General features: G+C 43.1%; 1 protein-coding gene across 2 annotated transcripts in view; it reads right to left on the minus strand.

The window, feature by feature from the left end:
- Positions 1 to 26051, minus strand: part of GET1 (guided entry of tail-anchored proteins factor 1) — a 47394-nt gene that overhangs the window by 13516 nt on the left and 7827 nt on the right. For both annotated transcript variants that reach the window (XM_077293869.1, XM_077293868.1), the window contains exon 3: positions 23098 to 23165. In XM_077293869.1, the coding sequence (XP_077149984.1) occupies positions 23098 to 23165 (68 nt within the window). The remainder of the gene's footprint in view (positions 1 to 23097; positions 23166 to 26051) is intronic.

Genomic DNA, 26051 nt, shown 5'->3' on the forward strand with positions numbered 1-26051 from the left:
CATGTTTAGCCAGATGGTATCTGATGCCCACTTTTCCCGGGCTATCCTCACAATTATGTTTCAGGTTGTTTCACCACGAGGACATGCTCCACAATTATTGGATATGCCCGAGGATTAAGAGACTGTGGTTCAGGACAGATTCATTTTCCTCCACTTCTTTATGCTCACTCCATTCTGATAAAGATGTAGACCATCCCTCCCCTCTCCAGGTCTTATATCATCCCTTTATTCTGACCTGATCCTTTCTCCATCCCAATCCCAAATATGATGATACCAAGTGGATCCACCCTGTCTAACTCCCAAAGGATCCAATGCGGATGTCTTCCTCTAGGAGATCGCACCTACAAATTTTAACCAGATGGTATAAGATTCCAACCCATTTTTCCCTGTGATGTCTCAGGCTATCCTTCCATTGATTCTCAAGAATGTTTCACCACCGAGGACATGGTCCACATTTAGTAGACACGCCAGAGGATTAAGAGACTATGGATGAGGATGTAGTTAATGATATTTTCCTTCTGACTTATTATTTTGGGGAGAGGAGGATCCAGGTTGATCCTTTTGTTCTTTTTTTGGAATAAGTCACCATCAGAAGAGTCCAGCATTGGCTCTATCAAAGAGGACACAGGAGCGCTGGGCCAAGCCAAACTTTCCTTGTCCACTGAACTATTTGGCCACGCCGAGGTTGCACCTAGAGCCTGTGCTTGGTTTGGACAGTCATTTACAGATGACATATCCTCTTTTTAAGGGATTTTTCTGGTTAAAAAAGTCTATCCATGGCACTATTCTAGCAGCTACAGTGTTCACTCTAGAGGTTATTAATTTTATTTAGTCATTTTCAGGGAACAAATCTAATTCAGAAAGTACTACAAGGTGGAGAATTCATTTAAGAAGAAATTCCTGATGCCGAATATAATCAGAGCTGAATGCTGAAGTGATCAAGAATTTATGAATGCTGGAACACAGATCGCAGTCTAGACAATGCCAAACCACATGTTGCTGTTGTTACTGTGAGCTGCCTTCATGGCGTAAACGTGCTACTATGGCTGCAGCATCTCCGGACTTGTCTCCCATCGAGCACATAATTGGTCAGCAATTACACAGGGAGCTGTCAGCAGCGGATCTTGATGATTTGCCCAAGTGCATTCAGCAGCAGAACCTTCCACAGACGACCATTAATAACCTCAGTGATAGCAGCCGAGGCTGAGGTGTCGGAATTTCTGCATTTGGGGCCGATACTCCATACTAAATAAATCCAGAGGTTTTCAAAATATTATATCCATTTTCCAACACTCTTGGTATTGTTGTGTCAGTAAAGACCTGAACTATAATCTTATTGAGTTACTTAAACCGCAAATTTATCCTGCTTTTTAATAAACAGAAGAAGAGATCAAAAAGTTATATGGACCCCAAAATGGTACCAATGAAAAGTCAACTTGTCTCCAAAAAAACAAGCTCTCATAAAGAAGCATTGAGAACAAAAAAGAAAATGATGGCTTAAACAAACACAAAAACATCTTTTAAAGTATAGTTATTGTACAAAAGTTCCTTAATAAAAAAATCATATATAATTAGAATATCATCAAAAAGTTAATTTATTTCAGTTCTTCAATACAAAAAGTGAAACTCATATATTACATAGAGTCATTACAAAAAGAGTGATCTATTTCACGTGTTTATTTCTGTTAATGTTGATGGTTATGGCCTGCAGCCAATGAAAACCCAAAAGTCATTATCTCAGTAAATTAGAATACTTTATAACACCAGCTTGAAAAATGATTTAAAAATCCGAAATGTTGGCCTCCTGAAATTTGGAGCTCCTTTTGCATCAGTTACTCCATCAATGCGGCAGAAATAGATCACTCTGTAATGACTGTAATTTTGTGAGAAGCATAAATATATATATACAGTACAGACCAAAAGTTTGGACACACCTTCTCATTTAAAGATTTTTCTGTTTTTTCATGACTATGAAAATTGTACATTCACACTGAAGGCATCAAAACTATGAATTATCACATGTGGAATTATATACTTAGCAAAAAAGTGTGAAACAACTGAAATTATGTCTTATATTCTAGGTTCTTCAAAGTAGCCACCTTTTGCTTGATGACTACTTTGCACACTCTTGGCATTCTCTTGATGAGCTTCAAGAGGTAGTCACCGGGAATGGTTTTCACTTCACAGGTGTGACCTGTCACAATATATTTATACTGTGCGATGAACACTGTTAAAATGCTGAAAAACCCACAAAAATTGCAGAATTTCTTGGGTCTTCTACCACCCCCAAAAATGTAAGAATTTCAAATAGTGCAAATACACACTATGACTTTTCCCCCAAAAAGAGAGAAAGGAATATCTGTCACTGTGTAGTCTGATCCCACAATCATACTCATTACTGTTCGTTTCCTACTGTTCTGTATTAGCAAAAAAGTAATGGGCAGCTGGAAGAGATTCTGACTACAGGTTCAGGGTATATTTGTAGTCTGTTACCATGGAGACACTGTTTGTGAAAGGAATTTGTAATCAACACCAATTTTAAATTTGCATCATTTTACTTTCTTGGATAGATTGGGACAATTAAAAAAAAGGTGTAATACAGGAAGGAAAAAGAGGCCAAAAGTAAAAGTGAGGTGATTATATGGCTGTCAGTCTTGCTGAATGATTTACGTTTAGGTATATAGGATGAGTAAACAGCACTAATCCTTTGTTATGATAAGCAGCGGTGAGAAGCTGCGGTGACATTTCCACCCTCTGGGGATTATGCAGTGATGTCATCATATTCGGGGATCTTTCTGACAGACCTCATCTAACCACTGTGTGGAATTTTTGATGAAGTGTGTCATCGATCTCAAACAGGCACTCAACGTCTCAGGATAGGTGATGATAGGTGATACTTTCTTTATGAAAGTATCTATCTTGGTCAGAAACTAACCCCATTTGGACTATCATTGCTCTCTTGTGTGAGTGATACTACATATTTACTTACCAAACTGGAGGACATTGTCATTGTTGACAACTGATGTTGAGTCATTATGTAGTAGTATTCTTCACAGTATCAGTATTAATGTTGCAGAATACTTATTGAAAACTAACAGCATTTAGTTCCATAGTCAATATTATTTTGTAATTTTTTGTTTAATAGCCAGTTTGTAAAACAACTCAGGGGCACAGCGATGGGGAATCCCTATGCCCATCATATGCTAGTATACCCAAGTTTTTCAGGATGTGTCTGTGTGGTGCGCTCGGATTTTGTTTTAGGGGCGCTACATCGATGACATATTTGTGTTATGGTTTGGTGATGAGAAGAACTTTTTGGATATTGTTTCCCTCTTGAAAATAAATACAGTTGATCTAAGATTAATCTATAGAACCTATAAGGTCTAGCGGCCTTTTTGATATTTTACATTACAAAGGATCCCCCAGGGCAGACTAAAAGCCACAATTTACAAAAAAAACCACCACCACTAATAATCTATTGAGGTGTCAGTCACCATCCATATCCCAAAAAAAGGGGTATTTCTAAAACATACTACCCATGTATTATTAGGAACTGTTTTAGGATGGTCAGATCTATCGATAAGCCAAAGATTTGAAACGGAGGTACCTGGGGGAGGATAGCCTTTCACTGTTTTGAACTATACATATAAAATATGCAGCAAGAAGGATAGTCTACTCTTTACATCTGGAAAAAGACGCCATTCATCACAATTGATAAGAATCATAGAACCTTTTGATAACCAGTCAGAAAAGATAGTTTTGGTTCTATGTAAACATCGGGGCTTCATCCGGGTGGACCCAGAACTCAATTATATCATCCCTGCCTAGCTGGCCATTTTTTTAAGAAAGGTGAAATTCGATTGAGACAGGTTGGTTCATAACCACTTCCCTCCCATCCAAAAAAGAACTGGTACCAACAAAGGGGAGTATACAACAATGAAATATCATCTAAACCTTTTCTGGATACCTAGAGGAATCTGGCTGCAGTTAAGAAGGGGGAAATGCTTTGACAATGGATGCATGGAGGTATGCAAATTGTTACTTATGTCATAGGCATTTATCATTAAATAAAACCTAAAAGTGTACGCTTATGCACCATCACCGATAGTGAGTATAAAGTGGTGCTTAAAACTTTGTGAACCTTTTAGAATTTTCCATATTTCTGCATAAATTTGACCTAAAACTACATTACATTTCCACACAAGTTCTAAAAGTAGATAAAGAACCAAGTCAAATTAAATAAAAATATTACACTTTGTCCCATATTACATGTCTGTCGAATGGTAAAAGTATGTGAACCTTTCCTTTAGGTATCTTGTGTGACCCCCATATGCAGCAATAGCTACATTCGAAATGGTTACAATTGTCGATTAATCCTGTATATCGGCTTGAAGGCTTTTTAGCCCATTTTTCCCTACGAAACATCTTCAGCTGTTATGTCGCGAGTTTTCTCCCATGAACTTCTCGCTTCAGATTCTTCCAAAACATTACTATAGCCTTAAGGTCGAGACTTTGATTTGGCCTTTCCAAAACTTTAACTTTGTTCTTCTTTATCCAGTGTTTTCTAGAACGACTTGGGGTTTTGGGTCGTTATCTTGCTGCATGGTCTCTTGAGATTCAGCTCATGGAAAGATGTCCTGACGTTTTCCTTTAGAATTTCCTGGTATAATTGAGAATTGTTCAATCAATGATGGCAGCCATCCTGGCCCAGATGCAGCAAAACAAGCCCAAACCATGATACCACCACCACCGTGGCTCACAGATGGTATGAGATTTTCATGCTGTTATTCAGTGTATTTCTTTCTCTAAACATGTTTCTCATTTAATCCAAAACCACCATTTTGGTCTCTCCTGTCCACAAAACACTGTTCCAATAGTCTTTTGACTAGTCCAGAAGATCTTTAGCAAACCGCTGGTGGGCAGCAATATTCTTTACGGTCAGCAGTGGGTTTCTCCTTACAATCCTGCTGTACACATCATTGTTCATCATTTTTCATTAACATTAGCTAATGTGAGAGGCCTTAGAAGTTACCATGGGTTCCTTTTTGAGCCCATTACTTTTATATGCCTTGCTCTTGAAGAAATATTGTTTGGTCAATCTCTCCTAGAAAAGAGTCTTGAATTTCCTACAATTGTATACAATCTCTGACTGTGGGTTACTTTAGTCTAAACTCTTTAAATGTGGTTGTTTAACCTTTTTCCAGCCTGATGACCAACAACAATTCTTCTTTTGAGGTCCTGAAAAATCTCCTTTGTTCATACCATGATACAATTCCACAAACGTACTGTAAATCTCAGACTCTGATAGATCTCTTTTCTTTAAATAATACAGGTTGCCCGCACCTGACTGTCATCCCATTGATTGAAAACATCATTCTAATTTCACCTTCAAATTATTTTACAATCCTAAAGGTTCACATACTTTTGCCACTAACAGACATGCAATATGGGATTTTGCCCCTGGAAGAAGCCACAGCAAAATGTGCATCAGGTATTACAAGGTAATACACATTATGCATCATGGACACAGTAGAATCATAGAATGGAAGGGACCTCCAGGGTCATCGAGCCCAACCCCCTGCTCAATGCAGGATTCACTAAACCATCTCAGAAAGACGTCTATCCAGCCTGTTTGAAGACTTCCATCGAAGGAAAACTCACCACCTCTCGTGGCAGTATATTTATGACAGTCTATAATACCTATAACAGGCAACCGACTCCACAGGCAACACGTTTGTAGTCACTACTTTGCACTATGTTTACTTTACTTACTCGGAACTTTCTACATCATTCCAAGCAACCTATGGGATCCCATTACATTTTATGTTTCCCAGTCACTTTCTGTAGTCATCTGACCTTGCAGTGTAAACAGTATTCTTTTGGCTATATATATATATATATATATATATATATATATATATATATATATATATATAATTAATGAATATATTTACTGAACATTTTTTTTAGCCCTTTATGTATGTTTTTTGCTTTGTTTCAATAAGGTCATATATGTAGGGTTTGGGATTTTTTCTTAATAAAATAAATTACAAAGTCTAATATTATTGACTCATTTGGTAATCTATATCTACTTTTAGCATTTGTGTGAGAATCTGATTGTGACATCTGTATTGGTGGCTGTGCTTCCGCTCTCCAATTCTGTCGCCGGACAGTGCCGCAATCGAGTTGCAGGTGACATGAGAAGACAATTCTAGGTCTGTGTCCTTCCAGTTCCGTCCAGGCTCGGATCGAGAGATAACTTCCTCTGTGTTTGCTCTCTGGTGTGTGACCTGGACAGCTAAAGGTACCGTCACACTAAACGATATCGCTAGCGATCCGTGACGTTGCAGCGTCCTGGCTAGCGATATCGTTGTGTTTGACACGCAGCAGCGATCAGGATCCTGCTGTGATATCGCTGGTTGTTGATTAAAGTTCAGAACTTTATTTGGTCGTCAGATCGCCGTGTATCGTTGTGTTTGACAGCAAAAGCAACGATACCAGCGATGTTTTACAATGGTAACCAGGGTAAACATCGGGTTACTAAGTGCAGGGCCGCGCTTAGTAACCCAATGTTTACCCTGGTTACCAGTGTAAAATGTAAAAAAACAAACACTACATACTCACCTTCGCGTCCCCCGCCGTCCGCTTCCTGCACTGACTGAGCGCCGGCCGTAAAGTGAAAGCACAGCACAGCGGTGACGTCACCGCTCTGCTGTTAGGGCCGGCACTCAGTCAGTGCAGGAAGCGGATACCGGGGGACGCGAAGGTGAGTATGTAGTGTTTGTTTTTTTACATTTTACACTGGTAACCAGGGTAAACATCGGGTTACTAAGCACGGCCCTGCGCTTAGCAACCCGATGTTTACCCTGGTTACCTAGGGACCTCGGCATCGTTGGTCGTTGGAGAGCAGTCTGTGTGACAGCTCTCCAGCGACCACACAGCGACGCTGCAGCGATCGGCATCGTTGTCTGTATCGCTGCAGCGTCGCTTAGTGTGACGGTACCTTTATTTAAGCTCCTGATATCCTGCTGCCCACTGACAGTTATAACTTGACTAGCTCCAGTGATCTGTGTATCTTCCTTGTATTCGCAATGCACATTTCTGATTTTAACTACTCTCTTACCTTTTGATTTTGTCCCTGCACCTCCTGGATCTGACCCGGCTACCCTGACCATTCTCTTTCTGCCAGCCTGCACCACCGGCCAGCAGCAGACTCTGTGGCTCCAACCAGGGTCCCGAAGTAAGTCCATATCCCTGTACAGGGGTTAAAGATTTAATGCCTTAGCAACACATGGGATCTTGCAGAGACAGAGTGGCTTGTGCCAAGTCTGGTAGCCATTTTAGAGCTGCCACACGACCAATAACAGTCCAACGGTACACTGATGTAGTTTTTTTTATCAGTTTTATGCAGAAAAATGAAAGGTTCACACACTTTCAAGTACTACTGTATCCTTAGTTTCCTTTTGCCACCTGATATTTTAATTTCACAACTTCGCAACAGGGAGTATGGATCAGGTTTTCATTGGATGTATTTTGCGGTTTCACATAATAAATAGAAAATCTGCATTTGCTTGAAAAATTACACCAATTTAAAAAAAATTAGCAGGAAGCCACTTGTGATAAGCCTTGGGTAGAAAAACACTGTATATAGTTTTGGTGATATATATATATATATATATATATATATATATATATATATATATATACACACACACACACACACACACACACACACACACAGTCTTGGCCAAAAGTGTTGGCTCCCTTGAAATTGTTCCAGAAAATTAAGTATTTCTCCCAGAAAAATATTGTCATTACACTTTTGTTATACACATGTATATTTTCTTTGAGTGTATTGAAACAACACAAAAAAAACTGAGAAAAAGAGCAAATTTCACACAAAACCCCAAAAATGGTCAGCATAAAATTGTTAGCACCTTTCCAAAATTGTGGGTAAACAACTTTGTTTCAAGCATGTGATGCTAATTCAAACTCACCTGTGGCAAGTAACAGATGTGGGCAATATGAAAATCACACTTGAAACCAGATAAAAAGGGGAGAAGCAGAATTAATCTTTGCATTGTGTGTCTGTGTGTGCCACACTAAGCATAGTGAACAGAAAGAGAACTGTCTGAGGACTTGAGAAGGAAAATTGTTGAAAAATATCAACAATCTCAATGTTCTCAATGTTCCTTTGGCCACGGTGCACAACATAATGAAGATGTTTACAACCCATGACATTGTAGCTAATCTACCTGGACGTCGACATCAGAGAAAAATTGTTCAAAAGTTGCAAAGCAGTATAGTCCAAATGGTGGATAAGTAGCCCCAATCAAGTTCCAAAGAAATTCAAGCTGTCCTGCAGTCTCAGGATGAATCACTGTCAGCGCGAACTATCCGTCGCCATTTGAATGAAATGAAACGCTACGGCAGGAAACCCAGGAGGACCCGTCTGCTGACACAGAGACATAAAAAACTAGACTGCTATTTGCCAAATGTATGTACGCCAAAATCCTTCTCAGAAAGCATCTTGTGGACAGATGAGACTAAGATAGAGCTTTTTGGTAAAGCACATCATTCTACTGTTCACTGAAAAGGGAATGAGGCCTACAAAGAAAAGAATACAATACCTTCAGTCAAATATAGTGGAGGTTCAAAAATATTTTGGGGTTGTTTTGCTGTCTCTGGCACTGGGTGTCTTGAATGTGTGCAAGGCATCATTAAATCTGAAGATTACCAAAGGATTTTAGTGCCCAGAGTCAGAAAACTGGATTTGCATCCTAGGTCATGGGTTTTCAAGGAGGACAATGACCCCAAACATATTTCAAGCAGCCCCCAGAAATGGATGGAAACAAAGCACTGGAGAGTTCTAAACTAGCCAGCAATGAGTCCGGATCTAAATCTCATTGAACGCTTGTAGACAGATCTTAAAAATGCTGTTGGGAGAAGGCGCCTTCAAATACAATTGTTGGGAGTTTTGGGAGAGGACTGTTGTCTCATTCTTGTCTGATTCTCGTTGATCCTGTTCGGGGTCTGTGCGTGATTTTTCGCTTTATAATGTAATGTTTTCTATTAGTGAAAGGTCCGGACTGCAGACGGCCGATTGATCACCCAAACTCTTCTTCTGCAGAGCCGTGCTGTTATGATAGAGGCAGTATGTGGTTTACCATTGTTTTTCTACAATATACAAGGTCTTCCATGAAATAGGCATTATCTGGATGGAGCAGATGTTGCTCTTACACCTTTATGTCATGCTCAGCACTGATATATCGATAGCACCTTTCATGTGTGCGCTGCCCCTACCACAGGTACTAATGCCCCCCAACTATCAGAGATGCAGAATTGTGCGCTGATAAGCTGGATGGTCCCTGACCTTTTGAGTTTGCAGGTCCATGGTTTCCATGCAGAATTTCATGTTTTATTCCTCTAACCACAGAACAGTTTTCCATTATTCCTCCGCCCATTATAAATGAGCTTCGGCCAAGAGAATGTGGCAACGTTTCTGGAATGTGTTGTTTGGCTTCTTTTTTGCATGATAGAACTGTAACTTGCATTTGTGGATTGTACAGATCTGTGTTCATGAACAATGATTTCTGGATTATTCCTGAGGCCATAGAGTGACTTGCAAGACTGAATCATCCCTGTGTTTAATGCAGAGCCACCTGAGAGTCCGTAGATCACGAGCATTCAGTGTTGACCGTCGTCCATGTCCCTTGCGCACATAGATTTCTCCACAATCTCTACATCTTCTGATGGCATTATGTGCTGAAGATGTTGGGACATGCAAAGTCTTTGCAATTTCACATTGAGGAACATTTTTCTGAACTGCTTCCACAATATCTACGCACAGTTGTTCACAGATCGGTGACCTCTGACCATCTTTGCTTCTGAAAGACTCTGCCTCTCTAACAAGCTCTTTATTAAAAGTTATGTAACCCAGTTGAAAATTGACCCTCCTGATGTTGTCCATTAGTACGACTTACTTTCCTAAACTTTTGTTAACTCTGACCCAACTTTTTTGAGATATGTTGTTGCCATAATTTTTAAATGAGTTAATTATTTCAATTTGAAATGGAATATCTTATAGTCCATAAAATATGGCTAGAAGAGATTTCCAGGTCATTGCATTCTTGATTTCTCCACCTCCTTCACAGCGTCCAATACTTTTTGTAATTGGGGTTGTAAATGGATGATTTGGTTGGCAATCTTTTTGGATATTTTGGATTTAATGTAAAACGTCTGTGGACCGTAGGAATTTCAAGGGTCTTGAATGGTATAGCTGACATTGGGAGGGGCGGACGTAAGACATAAACATAAATGTTATCAAAAGAGTATCCTGGTGCCTGAGGATGATCTCAATCCACCCCTATATGTATTATGCCATGTATGGCTGAGACAATTTTTTTGCCCAACTTCAGAAAGTTAGCTAGAAAAACAAACAAACACTTTTTTACCAGCAGGAGATTATCACTACAGGACTACATGTCTGGTGCCTCCTTGTCCAACTCCGCCCCCTCCACTGATACAGTACAGAAAGCTGCCAATCAGTAGTGTGTGTGGGAGGGGTTATACAGTGTCTTGGAGAAATTATTCATACTCCTTGAACTTTTTCACATTTTTTCAAGTTAATTCCACAAAATTAAATGTATTTTATTTGGATTTCATGTGATACCATGATACCATGATAGCAAGTACCGTATTTGTGAAGTGTAAAATATTAATCTGGAAAATGTCACGTGCAGTTGTATTCAGCTCCCCCCGAGTCGGTACTTTGCAGGACCACCTTTTGCTGCAAATACTGCTGCAGTCTTTTGGGGTCTGTCTCTCCCACATCTAGAGGTGACATTTGTGCCCCTTCTTTGCACACTCGCTCTCGCTCAGTGAGATTGGATGGAGAAGTTTGTGAACAGCAATTTTCACGTCTTGTTACAGATTTTCAATGGGATTTAGATCTGGACGGTGAGTAGGCCGTTCACACACAGGAGTATAATGGGCCCCACATAGTGCTCCATATAGTATAATGTGCCCCACATAGTGTTCCATACAGTATATAGGCCCCACATAGTGCTCTATACAGTATAATGGGCCGCACATAGTTCTCCATACAGTATTATGGGCCCCACATAGTGTTCCATACATTATAATGGCCCCACAGTGTTACATACAGTATAATGGCCCCATACAGTATAATGGGCCCCAGATATTGCTCCATACAGTATTATGGGCTCCACAGAGAGTTCCATACAGTATAATGGCCCCACATAGTGCTCCATACAGTATAATGGCCCCACATAGTGCTCCATAAAGTATAATTGCCCCACATAGTGTTCCATACAGTATAATGGTCCCACATAATGCTCTATACAGTATAATGGGCCCCATATAGTGCTCCATAAGTATTATGGGCCCTATATAGTGTTCCATACAGTATACTGTCCCCACATAGTGATCCATACAGTATAATGTCCCCACATAGTGCTCAATACAATATAATGGTCAGAGTTCCCCATACAGTATAATAGCCCCACATAGTGCTCCATACAGTATAATGGCCCCACATAGAGTTCCATACAGTATAATTGGCTCCATATAGTGCTCCTTACAGTATAATGGCTTCACATAGTGCTCTATACAGTATAATGGCCCTACATAGTACTCCATACAGCATAATCGCCCCACATAGTGCTCAATACAGTATAATGGCCGTGCCACATAGTGCTCCATTCAGTATAAAGGGCCCCACATAGTGCTCCATACAGTATGATGGCCACAAAAAGCGCTCTATACAGTATAATGGCTCTACATAGTGCTCCATACAGCATAATGGGCCCAACATAGTGTTCCATACAGTATAACGTGGCAATGCATTGCATTCCCTACAGTATGATGGCCCCACATAGTGCTCCATTCGGTATAAAGGGACCCACATAGTGTTCCATACAATATAATGGTAACAAAAAGTGTTCCATGCAGTATAATAGGCCCCACATAATACTCCATATAATATAATGGTCTCACATAGTTCTCCATTCAATATAATTGCCTCACATAGCGCTCCATGCAGTATAATGGCCCCACATAGTGCTCCATGCAGTGAGATAAAATGATACCTTAATATCTGTGATTTGATGTCTTACTCCAGATAAATCCATGTTTTTCTTAACCCCTTCAAGACCTTGCCCTTTTCCGTTTTTGCGTTCTCCTTTTTCGCTCCCCTCTTTCCCAGAGCCATAACTTTTTTATTTTTCCGTCAATATGGCCATGTGAGGGCTTGTTTTTTGCGGGACAAGTTGCACTTGTGAACAACACCATTGGTTTTAGCATGTCGTGTACTAGAAAACGGGAAAAGTGCGGTGAAATTGCAAAAAAGTGCAATCCCACACTTGTTTTTTGTTTGGCTTTTTTGCTAGGTCCCCTAAATGCTAAAACTGACCTGCCATTATGATTCTCCAGGTCATTACGAGTTCATAGACACCAAACATGTCTAGGTTACGTTTTATCTAAGTGGTAAAAAAAAAATAGCAAACTTTGCTTAAAAAGAGAAAAAAAAAATAGTGCCATTTTCCGTTACCCGTAGGGTCTCCATTTTTCGTGATCTGGGGTCAGGTGAGGGCTTATTTTTTCCGTGCCGAGCTGACGTTTTTAGTGATACCATTTTGGTGCAGATACGTTCTTTTGATCGCTCGTTATTGCATTTTAATGCAATGTTGTGAAGACCAAAAAAACGTAATTCTGGCGTTTCAAATTTTTTTTCTCACTACGCTGTTTAGCGATCAGGTTAATGCTTTTTTTTATTGATAAATCGGGCGATTCTGAAAGTGGCGATACCAAATATGTGTAAGTTTGATTTTTTTTTAATTGTTTTATTTTGAATGGGGCGAAAGGGGGGTGATTTAAACTTTTATATTTTTTTTTATTTTTTTCTTACTTTTGCCATGCTTCAATAGCCTCCATGGGAGACTAGAAGCTTGCATAGCCTGATTGGCTCAGCTACATAGCAGCGATCATCAGATCGCTCCTATGTAGCTGAATTACAGGCTTGCTATGAGCGCCGACCACAGGGTGGCGCTCACAGCAATCCGGCATCAACAATCATAGAGGTATCAAGGAGACCTCTGGTTGCTATGCTGACCCCCATTCATGTGACGGAGTCGGCGTTGTGCGGATTTCTGGCCCAATGGCCGGTTAAATGCTGCTGTTAGAGTTTGACAGCGGTATTTAACTAGTTAATAGCGGCGGGTTGATCGCGATTCCACCCGTCGCTATTGCAGGCACATGTCAGCTGTTCAAAACAGCTGACATGTCCCAGCTTTGATGCGGGCTCACTGCCGGAGCCCGCATCAAAGCGGGGGATCTGACCTCCGCAGTAATAGTACAGCGGAGGTTGGTAAGGGGTTAATATGTAAATGAGCTGTTAAGATCTATGAGCCGGATATAGTTGTGTGAAAAAGTGTTTGCCCCCTTGCTGATTTCCTATTCTTTTGCATGCTTGTCAAACTTAAATGTTTCAGATCAACAAACAAATGTAAATATTAGACAAAGATAACACAAGTAATCACAAAATGCAGTTTTTAAATGGAGGTCTTTACTATTAAGGGAAAAATAAATGTTTGGTGATCTGAAATATTTAAGTGCGACAAACATGCAAAAGTATAGGAAATCAGGAAGGGGGCAAACACTTTTTCACACAACTGTAGATTTCCCTGAGAATCTGCATCCACAGATTATTTCATATGAATAAAAGGAGCATTACCAGTGTGAGACATGAGCTGTTCAGATCTATAGGCCGGACATAGATCTTCCGAGAATCTGCCTCCAGAGATTATTTTAATGAAAGGGGGCGTTACCAGTGTGAGAAAAGTAATGACTGACAGTCTGTTCTCCTGATCTACACGTCTCACACTGGTAACGCCTCCTTTCATTTAAAATAAGCTCTGGAGGCAGAGTCTCAGGGAGATCTATGTCCGGCCCATAGATCTTAACAGCTCATTTACATATTAAGAATAACGTGGATTTCTCTGCAATAGAACATGGAATCACAGATATTAAGGTCTCATTTTGTTCAGCTTCCTATGATCCGCATGCGCATATAGACGGCTTCGGAGGGTTGATCCCACTGTTGAGATTTCCATTAATACAGTATTAACTTTTGCAGATGCAGTTAACTCTTTTTTATAGCATTATATTTGTCAAAGCTGGTTATATACTTCACCCTGACATTTCATTATAATTATTTACATTTTCAATTTTTGACATCATTATTACAATTTGATTACTTTATCTCTATTGTTGCCCCTTTGCTGCTGTTGTCACCATCTACTGTGGATTTGCTTTGAAATATCTCCTTCTTTTATCAAGTGATTTAGTAAACTACATTTTGATTATGAGATATAATAAATTACAATTTTGTCTAATGGTGGTGATTGTGAACTTCATTTTTTTAGGTTAATATTCTCAAGAGCTGAGTATGAGCCTGATTAACAGGAAGTAGATTTTAGACTTCCACAGGCCCCCAACAGACAATGTATGAAGTCACTGACATTATTTTTCAGGCACTATTGTAGTTTACAGAAGTCTTGAGGAGGAAAAACACAAGAAATATAGCTGAAAAGCCTCCCATTTTGGAAACTGGACCCCTCTAAGAATTCATCTTGAGGGTGTAGGAAGTATTTGGACTACACAGGTGTCTTAAAAAAATTGCTGAGAGTCCTGATGAAGCACTTGGCAGCGCGAAACGGACATCGATCTTTTCTCTGTCCATGTACTGTATGTAAAAAAGGAACCATGTTTTAGACACGGGGTGAGTGCGACAGTTTTTTCTTTATTGCTACTTTTGATAATGTCTGTCTCCTGTAAAGCACAACATTTAGCAATGATACAACTGACTCAGGACATGATATTTATCTCCATATGTTACTCCATTAATTCGACTGCAAATATTAGTAGTGCCGACCTATTCTATTCATTGATTAAAAGTTTTTATAGTAATGGATCGCGAAAATGATAAATTATATTTGACCAAAAATATTTTGATTTAGTTATTATTTTGTTTCCCAAGAGGTAAAATAAAAAAAAAAAAAAAAAGAGAGAGAAAATGTAATTCGTAATGTATTGTGGAATTTTCGACAATGTCTACGAGGTTGTACAATACTGTTTAGGCACATGGCGGGGTCCAGAAGAGAAGTAATGGTATTTGGCGTCCAAAGTTAACTGTAATGGTTTTCGGTCAAACCCTGAAGATATTCCCACCCCTAGAAGTGACTCCATTTTGGGAAAACTACGAAGTGAAAATGTTCCTAAACATTAAAGGGAACCTGTCACCCCCAAAATGGAAGATGAGCTAAGCCCACCGGCATCAGGGGTTTATCTACAGCATTCTGGATGCTGTAGATAAGCCCCTGATGTAACCTGAAAAGTAAGAAAAAGAGGTTAGATTATACTCACCCAGGGGCGGTCCCGCTGCGGTCCAGTCTGATGGGCATCGCGGTCCGGGGCCTCTCATCTTCTTACGATGACGTCATCTTCACGCTGCGGCTCTGGCGCAGGCGTACTAATTTGCCCTGTTGAGGGCAGAGCAAAGTACTGCAGTGCGCAGGCGCCGGGAAAGGTCAGAGAGGTCCAGCACCTGCGCACTGCAGTACTTTGCTCTGCCCTCAACAGGGCAAATTAGTACGCCTGCGCCAGAGCCGCAGCGTGAAGACAAGAAGAGGACGTCATCGTAAGCAGATGGGAGGCCACGGACCGGACCAAGACGCCAATCGAATCGGACCGCCCGCCCAGGTGAGTATAATCTAACGTCTTTTTCTCATCTTTCAGGATACATCGGGGGCTTATCTACAGCATTACAGAATGCTGTAGATAAGCCCCTGATGCCGGTGGGCTTAGCTCACCTTCGATTTTGGGGGTGACAGGTTCCCTTTAACCACGATTCTGGAAATACGCGACGTCTCCCATAAACTGATTTAGTTGAGCATGATGAGGGTGTGAATTGCTTCAGTTCGAGGGTTTTAGCACCTCTGGAGAAAGCGTTATATAAACTGCTCAATTTGTTTCCTCCACTCTACAGAATCCTTGAATTAATTTTCCCTAACACGTATGTCGCGGTGTCACGTTATAAAGTCTGTATCCTGCCGGGTCGGTTTGCAAACTTAATTAGAGGCGGGTGTCATCACGCAGGTCTTCACCGGAGATAGATTTTCCTCGTGTGACCATTTACACCAGTTTACACCCCAGTTGACGGGGTGGTGCGTGGCAGCTTTCAACTGTGCAGAAAAACACCTGTATCTGCAGTATAGCCAAAAAACACGGCAATTTGGGGTAATATGGTGTTCGCCATGCGTAAGGGCAGCCTGTCTCCTAAAACTAGAGTTGGGATAAGGGGAACGCACATTTAAAAAAAAAAATAACTGACATTGCAGAATGCCTGTAGCTGCCCGACACCTTCCTCCGGCCGCAGGCGTTCAGCACACTGAAGGCCACGGCACAGAGGTGAGCAGTGTCAGTGAGTTATTGACACCACTCACCGCCTGAGCCCCGGCCGTCACTCCCTCCCTGCACTCAATAGTATTCACATCTATGCGATTATGTCACCGCGTCACGTAGTCCAGCGTTCACTTCTGTACCAGATAGAAGAAATGAAGGCTATGCTGGACAGCCTGGATTAGGTGAGTAAGAGCTTTTTTTCTTATTCTTTTTATATTATTTTGTCAATGAATGTGGAGATCACAGGAGGGGTTGTGAGGGACATCAAAAGAGGGATTGTGTGGGACATCAAAAGAGAAGCTGGTGGGAACATCACAAGAGGGGCTGTGAGGTACATCACAAGATGGGCTGGTGGGAACATCACAGGAGGGGCTGGTGGGGACATCACAAGAGGGGTTGGTGGGGACATCACAAGAGGGGGTGGTGGGGACATCACAAGAGGGGCTGTGAGGTACATCACAAGATGGGCTGGTGGGAACATCACAAGATGGGCTCGTGGGGACATCACAGGAGGGGCTGGTGGGGACATCACAAGAGGGGTTGGTGGGGACATCACAAGAGGGGGTGGTGGGGACATCACAAGAGGGGCTGGTGGGGACATCACAAGAGGGGCTGGTGGGGACATCACAAGAGGGGCTGGTGGGGACATCACAAGAGGGGGTGGTGGGGACATCACAAGAGGGGCTGGTGGGGACATCACAAGAGGGGCTGGTGGGGACATCACAAGAGGGGCTGGTGGGGACATCACAAGAGGGGCTGGTGGGGACATCACAAGAGGGGCTGGTGGGGACATCACAAGAGGGGCTGGTGGGGACATCACAAGAGGGGCTGGTGGGGACATCACAAGAGGGGCTGGTGGGGACATCACAAGAGGGGCTGGTGGGGACATCACAAGAGGGGCTGGTGGGGACATCACAAGAGGGGCTGGTGGGGACATCACAAGAGGGGCTGGTGGGGACATCACAAGAGGGGCTGGTGGGGACATCACAAGAGGGGCTGGTGGGGACATCACAAGAGGGGGTGGTGGGGACATCACAAGAGGGGGTGGTGGGGACATCACAAGAGGGGCTGGTGGGGACATCACAAGAGGGGCTGGTGGGGACATCACAAGAGGGGCTGGTGGGGACATCACAAGAGGGGCTGGTGGGGACATCACAAGAGGGGCTGGTGGGGACATCACAAGAGGGGCTGGTGAGGACATCACAAGAGGGGCTGGTGAGGACATCACAAGAAGGGCCGGTGGGGACGTCACAAGAAGGGCCGGTGGGGACGTCACAAGAGGGGCCGGTGGGGACGTCACAAGATGGGCCGGTGGGGACGTCACAAGAGGGGCCGGTGGGGACGTCACAAGAGGAGCCGGTGGGGACGTCACAAGAGGAGCCGGTGGGGACGTCACAAGAGGGGCTGGTGGGGACATCACAAGAGGGGCTGGTAAGGACATCACAAGAAGGGCTGTGGGGACATCATATTATATGGGAGATTGTGGGGGACATTATACTGAGGACTGTGAAGGACATTATACCAGGGCCATAGGGATATGATTATATTGGGGCCTGGGGAGGATACTATACTGGGGGGCTGTGTGGGACATTATACCTGGCTGTGGCCTGTGGGGGCATCATACTGTATAAGGAGCTGTAGGGGAAATACTGGGGTCTGTGGTGACCATACTCTTTAGGGGACTGTGGGGGATATTATTCCTGGGCTGTGGGGACAGCAGATTATATGGGGGCCTGTGGAGGATATTATACTAGAGGGATATGGGGGATATTATACTGGTGTCTGTGAAAGACATTATACCTGGGCTGTGGGGACATCAAACTATATAGAGGGCTGTGGGGTCAGGATGGTGGTGCCTTAGGGGTCCTGTTGCCTTAGTCTCTGTGCCATTTCTTTGCTTGGGGACTGAGGGTTCAACGGGGAGAAGGGCACCGTTGGCTTCATGTGCCTAGGGCACCAAAATATCTTGTTCTGGCCCTGCCGGGAACCCCCGGAGATGATTGCTGATGCCTTATGTGGTCATACGGAAGTAGCGTAAATTCTGCTCCTTCCAGAAGCTTCTAGCGGTGACTTATCTTCCTTGAGAACAAAAGGCTTGGACATGTTGAAGTCCAACATGCCTGACCCTCATATAAAGAGAGAATTGGGATGCCGCTATACACATCAGTTAGTTGGAAGGCATTCTTCCAATGTTTGAAGCCAAATTTAGTCTCTCAAATCTACGTGTAATGGACTCCAGTTGCAAAAACACCAAAAAGTTGAAGGGTCTGCAGTATTTTGACTGAAAGGGGCTAATATTTCATATAGGTAACATTTTATATCTTACCTTGCCACAAAAAAAAACTTTAACTAGCTAAGGCCTGTTTCACACGTCAGTGGCTCCGGTACGGTTACCGGGAAGTTTATTTCAACCGCAAAAAAAATAAAAAAACAATGATTTTTCATTCCTTCTCTCCAGCTAACGCTGCTGGAGAGAAGAAATGAATGGCGGCTTCAGCACCCAAAGCAGGGACAGCGCTTACTGTAGCGCTGTCTCCTGCACGGTCCGTGTGGTACCCAGTCGGCACACGGGCGGCCGCACGTGTGCCACACTGATGTGCCACGTGAGCACACGGACACGGATATCTCCGGTACCGATTTTTCCGGTACCGGAATTATCTGGACGTGTGAGACTGGCCTAAGCAAGACAACAAGTCTCATAAAAAATAGGGTTGTCCAGAATTAGGAAAACATTATTCCAAAAACAGCGCTGCCCCCTGTCTGCAGGTTGTATGTGGTATTGCACCTTTATAGTAATCACTTCAATGAAGTTGATCTGCAATACCTGATGCAACCAGAAGACAGGGGTGGCGCTGTTTCTGGAAGAAGGCAATTATGTGTTTCTAATAGTGGACAGCCGAATTACAACTGTTTTGAAAAACTAATACAAGTATAAGTCATACAGATGTCAGATGACGGGCAGCAAAGTGGATGAAATTTTTCACAATCTGCAGATATTTTTTGCAAGGAAACTGACCGGTGATGAGGATTTTACATTCGCAGAAAAAAAAGAGCAAAGATTCGCTGCTTATTTATCCCACTGACTTCAGGGAAGTGAAAATCCACAATCAAATCACAATTCTGCGCATCCGCAGCAGAATCCATGGGTATGAAAAACTGCCTAAAACAAAGAAAATTTGCAGAGAAATTTCGGAAGCTCCCTTGACTTGTGGAATCAACACATGACTGCTGCAGTCAATCAGAGGCCACAAACGTCTGAAGGTCATTGGGGGTCAGACGCAGAACAAGCAGAGCCACGACGCAGATTTAATCCTTTTCGGATAATCTGTTGGAATCCACTGCTGAAAATCTGATCCAATATGTGCATGATTTTGTATGGATTTTCCTGTAAATGTAAGGTTGTAATCACAGCAAATCTGACACATGTGGGCATCAACTAAGCGGATGAGAAAAATCTCCACTTTTCTGCAGTGGTATAATTTCTTACAGCAGGTCTGCCACCAGATCACACAATGCAAACTGCATGCATTACTGAATAAGTCTCTTAGAACTTACTGGTGTACTTACTTTGTAAAGCAACGTTGATAATGACTGTATAAACTTTTGTATAAGGGTAAACTCAATCTCCCCCTCAACTAGCCTAATTGACAGTTCCTCAATGTCCCCCCTCCCTGTTGCTGAATCTCCGCCGATTTAGTCTGATTGCCAGCTGATTAGTGTTGTTCCCCCTGTTAATAAATCTCTGCCAACATAGCCTGATTGACAGCTCCTCAGTATCCTTCCTCTCTACTGAATCTGCCCACGGAGCCTGATTGATAGCTCCTCGGTATCCCTCCTCTCTGCTAAATCTCTGTCTACAAAGCCTGATTGACAGCTCCTCAGTGTCCCCCCTCCCTGTTGCTGAATCTTTGCCCACGTAGCTTGATTGATAGCTCCACAGTGTCCCTCCTCTCTGCTAAATCTCTGCCCACGTAGCCTGATAGCTCCTCAGTATCCCTACTCTCTACTGAATCTGCCCACGTAGCCTGACTGATAGCTCCTCAGTATCCCTCCTCTCTGCTGAATCTGCCCACATAACCTGATTGTTAGCTCCTTAGTGTCCCTCCTCTCTGCTAAATCTCTGCCCACATAGGATGATTGAAAGCTCCTCACTATCCTTTCTCCCTGCTGAATCGCTGCCCACACAGCCTGATTGATAGCTCCTCAGTGTCCCTCCTCTCTGCTGAATCGTTGCACATGATATAGTGAGTCGCTGTCAATCAGGCTCTCTCTTCCCTGCTGAATCTCTGCCCACGTAGCCTGACTGATAGCTCCTAAGTGTCCCTCCTCTCTGCTGAATCTCTGCCCACATAGCCTGATTGATCGCTCCTCAGTGTCCATCATCCTTATTGCTGAATCTCTGCACATGTAGCCTGAATGACAGCTTCTCGGTGTCCCTCCTGTCCGTTCCCCTCACTTAGCCTGACAGACAGCTCCTGAGTGTTCTTCTGCCCTTCTGCAGCCGAGTCTTCACCAATCTAGACTAAGTAACAGCTCCTCAGTTTCCCCTCTCGCTGTTCCTGAATCTCCTCCGATATAGCCTGACAGACAACTCCTCAGTGTCCCTCCTCCCTGCTGAATCTCTGCCACATAGTCTGATTTCTTCAGAGTCCTTCTCCCTTCTACTGAATATCCATCCACCTAGTCTGATTGACTTCCTCCCAGTTTCCCGCCTCCCGAATCTCCACTCACCCAGTCTGATTGACTGCTCCTTCCTCCCCGCTGCTGAAATCTTACACAATCTCAGTACAAGCTGCAGTTGTCAGTCAGTGTTTACTGAATACATTAGGGTACCGTCACACAGTGCAATTTTGATCGCTACAACGGCACGATTCGTGACGTTCCAGCGATGCATTTACGATATCGCTGTGTCTGACACGCTACTGCGATCCGGATCCCCGCTGAGAATCGTACGTCGTAGCAGATCGTTTGAAACTTTCTTTCGTCGTCTAGTGTCCCGCTGTGGCGGCATGATTGCATTGTGTGACACAGGTTGTATACGATGTGCGCACAGTAACCAATGGCTTCTACATCGCAAATACGTCATGAAATTATCGCTCCAGCGCCGTGTATTGCAACGTGTGACCGCAGTATACGACGCTGGAGCGATACTTATACGACGCTGCAACGTCACGAATCGTGCCGTCGTAGCGATGAAAATGGCACTGTGTGACGGTACCCTTAGACTCTCACTCTTTAGTTGGACTTATAAAATGCTCATTTTAATAACAGGATTGTACAGTCATTATGATGGGGATATCGAAAGTAATTCTACCAGCCTCATCAGGCTTGACAAATCAATTTAGTATTATATTCAGTTTATAATGTTAAATCTGGTTACAGATCTGTTTTAGGCTATGTACACACGTTCAGGTTTTTTCGCGATAAAAACGCTATAAAAACTAATTAAAAACGCATACATTATGCATCCTATCATTAACAATGCATTCTGCATGTTTTGTGCACATGGTGCGTTTTTTTCCGCAAAAAAACCGCATCGCGGTAAAAAAAGCAGCATGTTCATTAATTTTGCAGATTTTCCGCGTTTTTCCCGCAATTCTATGCATTTGGAAAAAAACGCACAAAAAAACGCACAAAAAATGCGTCAAAAACGCATGCGGTTTTCTGGCAGAAATGTCCGGTTTTTGTCAGGAAAATTTCTGCAAGAAATCCTGACGTGTGCACATACCCTTAAAGCTTACCATTGCTTGACGTTATAGGCCTAAACCCTGAGGCTGCACTGTGGAGAGACCATGGTGACAATATGCGCCTTCTGTTTTCTGTCAGGTGTGGTGTTATCCCTGTGAGGATCCAAAGCACTAAACACACAAACCTCCACATAAACAAGCACGGTCACTATTACAACCAGGCAGGCTGTTTTATCTATTGATATGGATCCACCTCAGTTTCCATGACACCTGACAGAAAACAGGAGGAGACATGACATCAGAATCTCATAGCAGACCAGCCCGAGGCTTCAGTTCTAGAAGTTCAAGCATTCATATGTCAACACAGAGAGACAATCAGCCTCAGTTATCAAAAACTGCCTAAAAAAATGTCTTCGATGCTGCTGCATATGTGCTACATAGAGACAGGAGGGCAGGAATCCTTCATCCCTGTGTGTGGGAGACATCATGGCAGCCAGTCTCCACCCAGCATCTCAGAGACTACTGAAAATTAGGGATAGCAGAGGGCAAAACTGGTGAAAAATGCAGGACGGCAACTTATTGTGAAAAACAAACACACACTGATGTCCACCACGCTGCTGTACATGTGATACATAGAGACAAGGATGCAGGAATCCCTCATCTGTGTGTGTGCTGTGTGTGGAAGACATCATGGCAGCTGGTCTCCACCCAGCAGCTCAGAGACAACTGAAAATTAGGCATAGGAGAGGAGAAAAAAGGTGGAAAATGCAGGATGCATGAAGAGGCAGGGTTTAATATACCGTATATATATATATATATATATATATATATATATATATATATATATATATATATATATATATTTGGGTTTTTTTTTGGTTTTTTTTTAAGAATAGTGGTTTGAGATGAGGAAATGAAGTGCTCCTACCTGCAAGACATAGAACACAATGCTGACCACCCACTTGATCTTCGCTAGCTGAGCCGTCCTGGCCTTTACTGTAAGAAAGGAAAGGAGGGAAAATCAATAAAACATTAAAATAAAAAAATTGCAGAAAATGATATAAAACATCAAGAGTAGTGATACTCACCACACCCCCTCCTGATCCAGTGCTGAAGACCTGGCGGTTCTCCTTGTCCCCCCCCCCCTTACCCGCACAGTTATCTGTCAGGGTAGAGTCAGGACGCCCCAATAACACATTAGGTGGGCAGTAGATGCAGACCGATATGTGTAAGGGGCCATTTAAGCCTCATGTATGTGGCATTTCTAAATACTAGTGTGACATAGTGGCACTGTGGATGTTATAGTATTACAGAAACCCGGAACTAGGGTCATAACTATGTGGAAAAATTAAGAGTTTTCAACTTTCAAAAGTATTAACCAATGCACTACACAATACTCACCTTACTAGTCCCCTGTCGGTAGATCCCGAGTCCCCTGTCGGCAGATCTCGAGTCCCCTGTCGGCAGATCTAGAGTCCCCTGTCACCAGATCCCGAGTCAACTGTCACCAGATCCCGAGTCCCCTGTCGGTAGAGCCTGAGTCCCCAGTTAGCAGATCGCGAGTTCCCAGTCGGCAGATCATGAGTCCGTCCCCTGTCGGCAGATCTCGAGTCCCCTGTCGGTAGATCCCAAGTCCCCTGTTGGCAGATCGCGAGTCCCCAGTCGGTAGATCTCGTGTCCCCTGTCACCAGATCCCAAGTCAACTGTCGGTAGATCCCGAGTCCCCTGTCGGTAGAGCCGGAGTCTCCTGTTGGCAGATCGCGAGTTCCTAGTCGGCAGATCGCGAGTCCCCTGTCGGCAGATCGCGAGTCCCCTGTCGGCAGATCATGAGTCCCCTGTCGGCAGATCTCGAGTCCCCTGTCGGTAGATCCCAAGTCCCCTGTCGGTAGATCCCAAGTCCCCTGTTGGCAGATCGCGAGTCCCCAGTCGGTAGATCTCGTGTCCCATGTCACCAGATCCCAAGTCAACTGTCGGCAGATCCCGAGTCCCCTGTCGGTAGAGCCTGAGTCTCCTGTTGGCAGATCGCGAGTTCCTAGTCGGCAGATCGCGAGTCCCCTGTCGGCAGATCATGAGTCCCCTGTCGGCAGATCTCGAGTCCCCTGTCGGCAGATCCCGAGTCCTCAGTTGGGTTCTGTATACTGCCTCCAAAGATGACATGGATATGTGATCACTACGTTAGGCCGCCGGCTGCAAAGACAACCGGTGGGACGCTGGGATCGTGTTGGGGAAGTGTATGGGGTGATAAAAGTATCTCCCGCTTTCTTACTGCATAGATGCCACAGTCACTATTTACTGTGGCTTACAGGGGGATAATGGCCGGGATTAGCGTAAAGTTGGCCTTACACATTAGATAAAAGTAGGAGATGGTTGCACAACTGTTGAGTGAACCTGTCGACCAATCCTGGTCAATACAGCTTCTGGTGTCGCGGGCTCAGCTCCGTGGCCTGTGCCATGAATAAATGGTGAAGGGGAGGAAGAGGGAAAGGGTTTTTCCTCTCTGTGAACATTCCTGGCGCATCATTAGAAGTTGTCAATAATGTCTAATACACAGAATAAATAGTCATGGCCATTTTGGCCCAGCAATCTGTGTGGCGCTACATATGTGGTGGGTGGCGGCTGAATTATACGGTCGGCACCTGCCTCTAACAGCAGCGACTGTATACAGGATAAAGAAATCGAAGTGCCAAACTATTCATGTAAGGAAAGAATGGAACACTAGAATTTACTTTTTTCAGCCATTGCATCTTCGCTAAAAATACAATACAAAAGCGATGAAAAAAGACATATACATCCCAAAATTATAGAAATAAAATATAAGCCATCATGCAGAGGCAGTACCCCCCAAAATTACAGTTTTCGACAAGTTGCAGGTGGCAAGTTTGGTGCCACCATGATCGCACTTAACCAGAAAATCATGTTTTTGGGGTTGTTATTTTTTAACTATCTCAAGCCATGGTGATTGATGGATAAAGGTGAATCTTGTGCAAACTTAGATAGATCCACCAGGGTCTTCACAGCCGTTATCTGGATTATATCAAGCCATCGGGTCACCATTTAGTTTTTCTTTTTTTTTTTTATCGGTTTATTTTTTTAACGAACCATTTAGTTTTCTTTTTTTTTAACAATTTATTCTTTTTTAACAAACTATTTAGTTTTCACTGTACAATGAATGGTGTAAAAAAACAATTTTTTTCCCCCATTTCACTTGGAATTTTTGTATTGTTGTCCTGTACATTATATGGTAAAATGAAACGGTGTTTCAAAACAAAACCTTGTTGTGCAAAAACAAGCCCTTGTGTGGTTAGGTTGATGGTTAGGGCAGGCCTCCATTGTTTGCTCTCATGGTTTGGCCTGGGGCGGGTACTACAAGGCTCACATGATGATCCCTGCTGATACCTCGCACCTTCTCCAGACTGCCGGGCACAAGCCCTGCTTACTAGGACATCTCAGACAATCACATTTATTTATAGGGCATTCAGATTTGAGGATGAGAGAACCCTGCATGACAAAGACCCTTTATGATTTAAAGACCCCCGAGATTAAAAAAAACAGGTCTGGAGCGGCTCCGGCCATTCACATGGAAAAGAACATGGCAGCGAAGAATAAGGTCCATGCACATTTTGTATCTGCATTTTATTCCGGGCCGCCCTTCTTGACGCCCTCAGCCTTTAATCCAGAATATCTATCATTTGACATCCTGCAAATGCCGGATCAAAGGTTATGGTTTATGTAGAATACAAAGGTTTTCTGTAGGTGGCCTGAGATGGTGTCAGCCGTCCTCGAATATCCATCGACTCCGGCCATTAATTTCCTTTTTGCACATTTCTAAGTTTCACTTCTGAATGTGACATTTTTATCGTAAAAATAAAACAAATAAATCCC

The sequence above is a fragment of the Ranitomeya variabilis genome, chromosome 3, assembly GCF_051348905.1.
Source record: "Ranitomeya variabilis isolate aRanVar5 chromosome 3, aRanVar5.hap1, whole genome shotgun sequence".
Lineage (NCBI taxonomy): Eukaryota > Metazoa > Chordata > Amphibia > Anura > Dendrobatidae > Ranitomeya > Ranitomeya variabilis.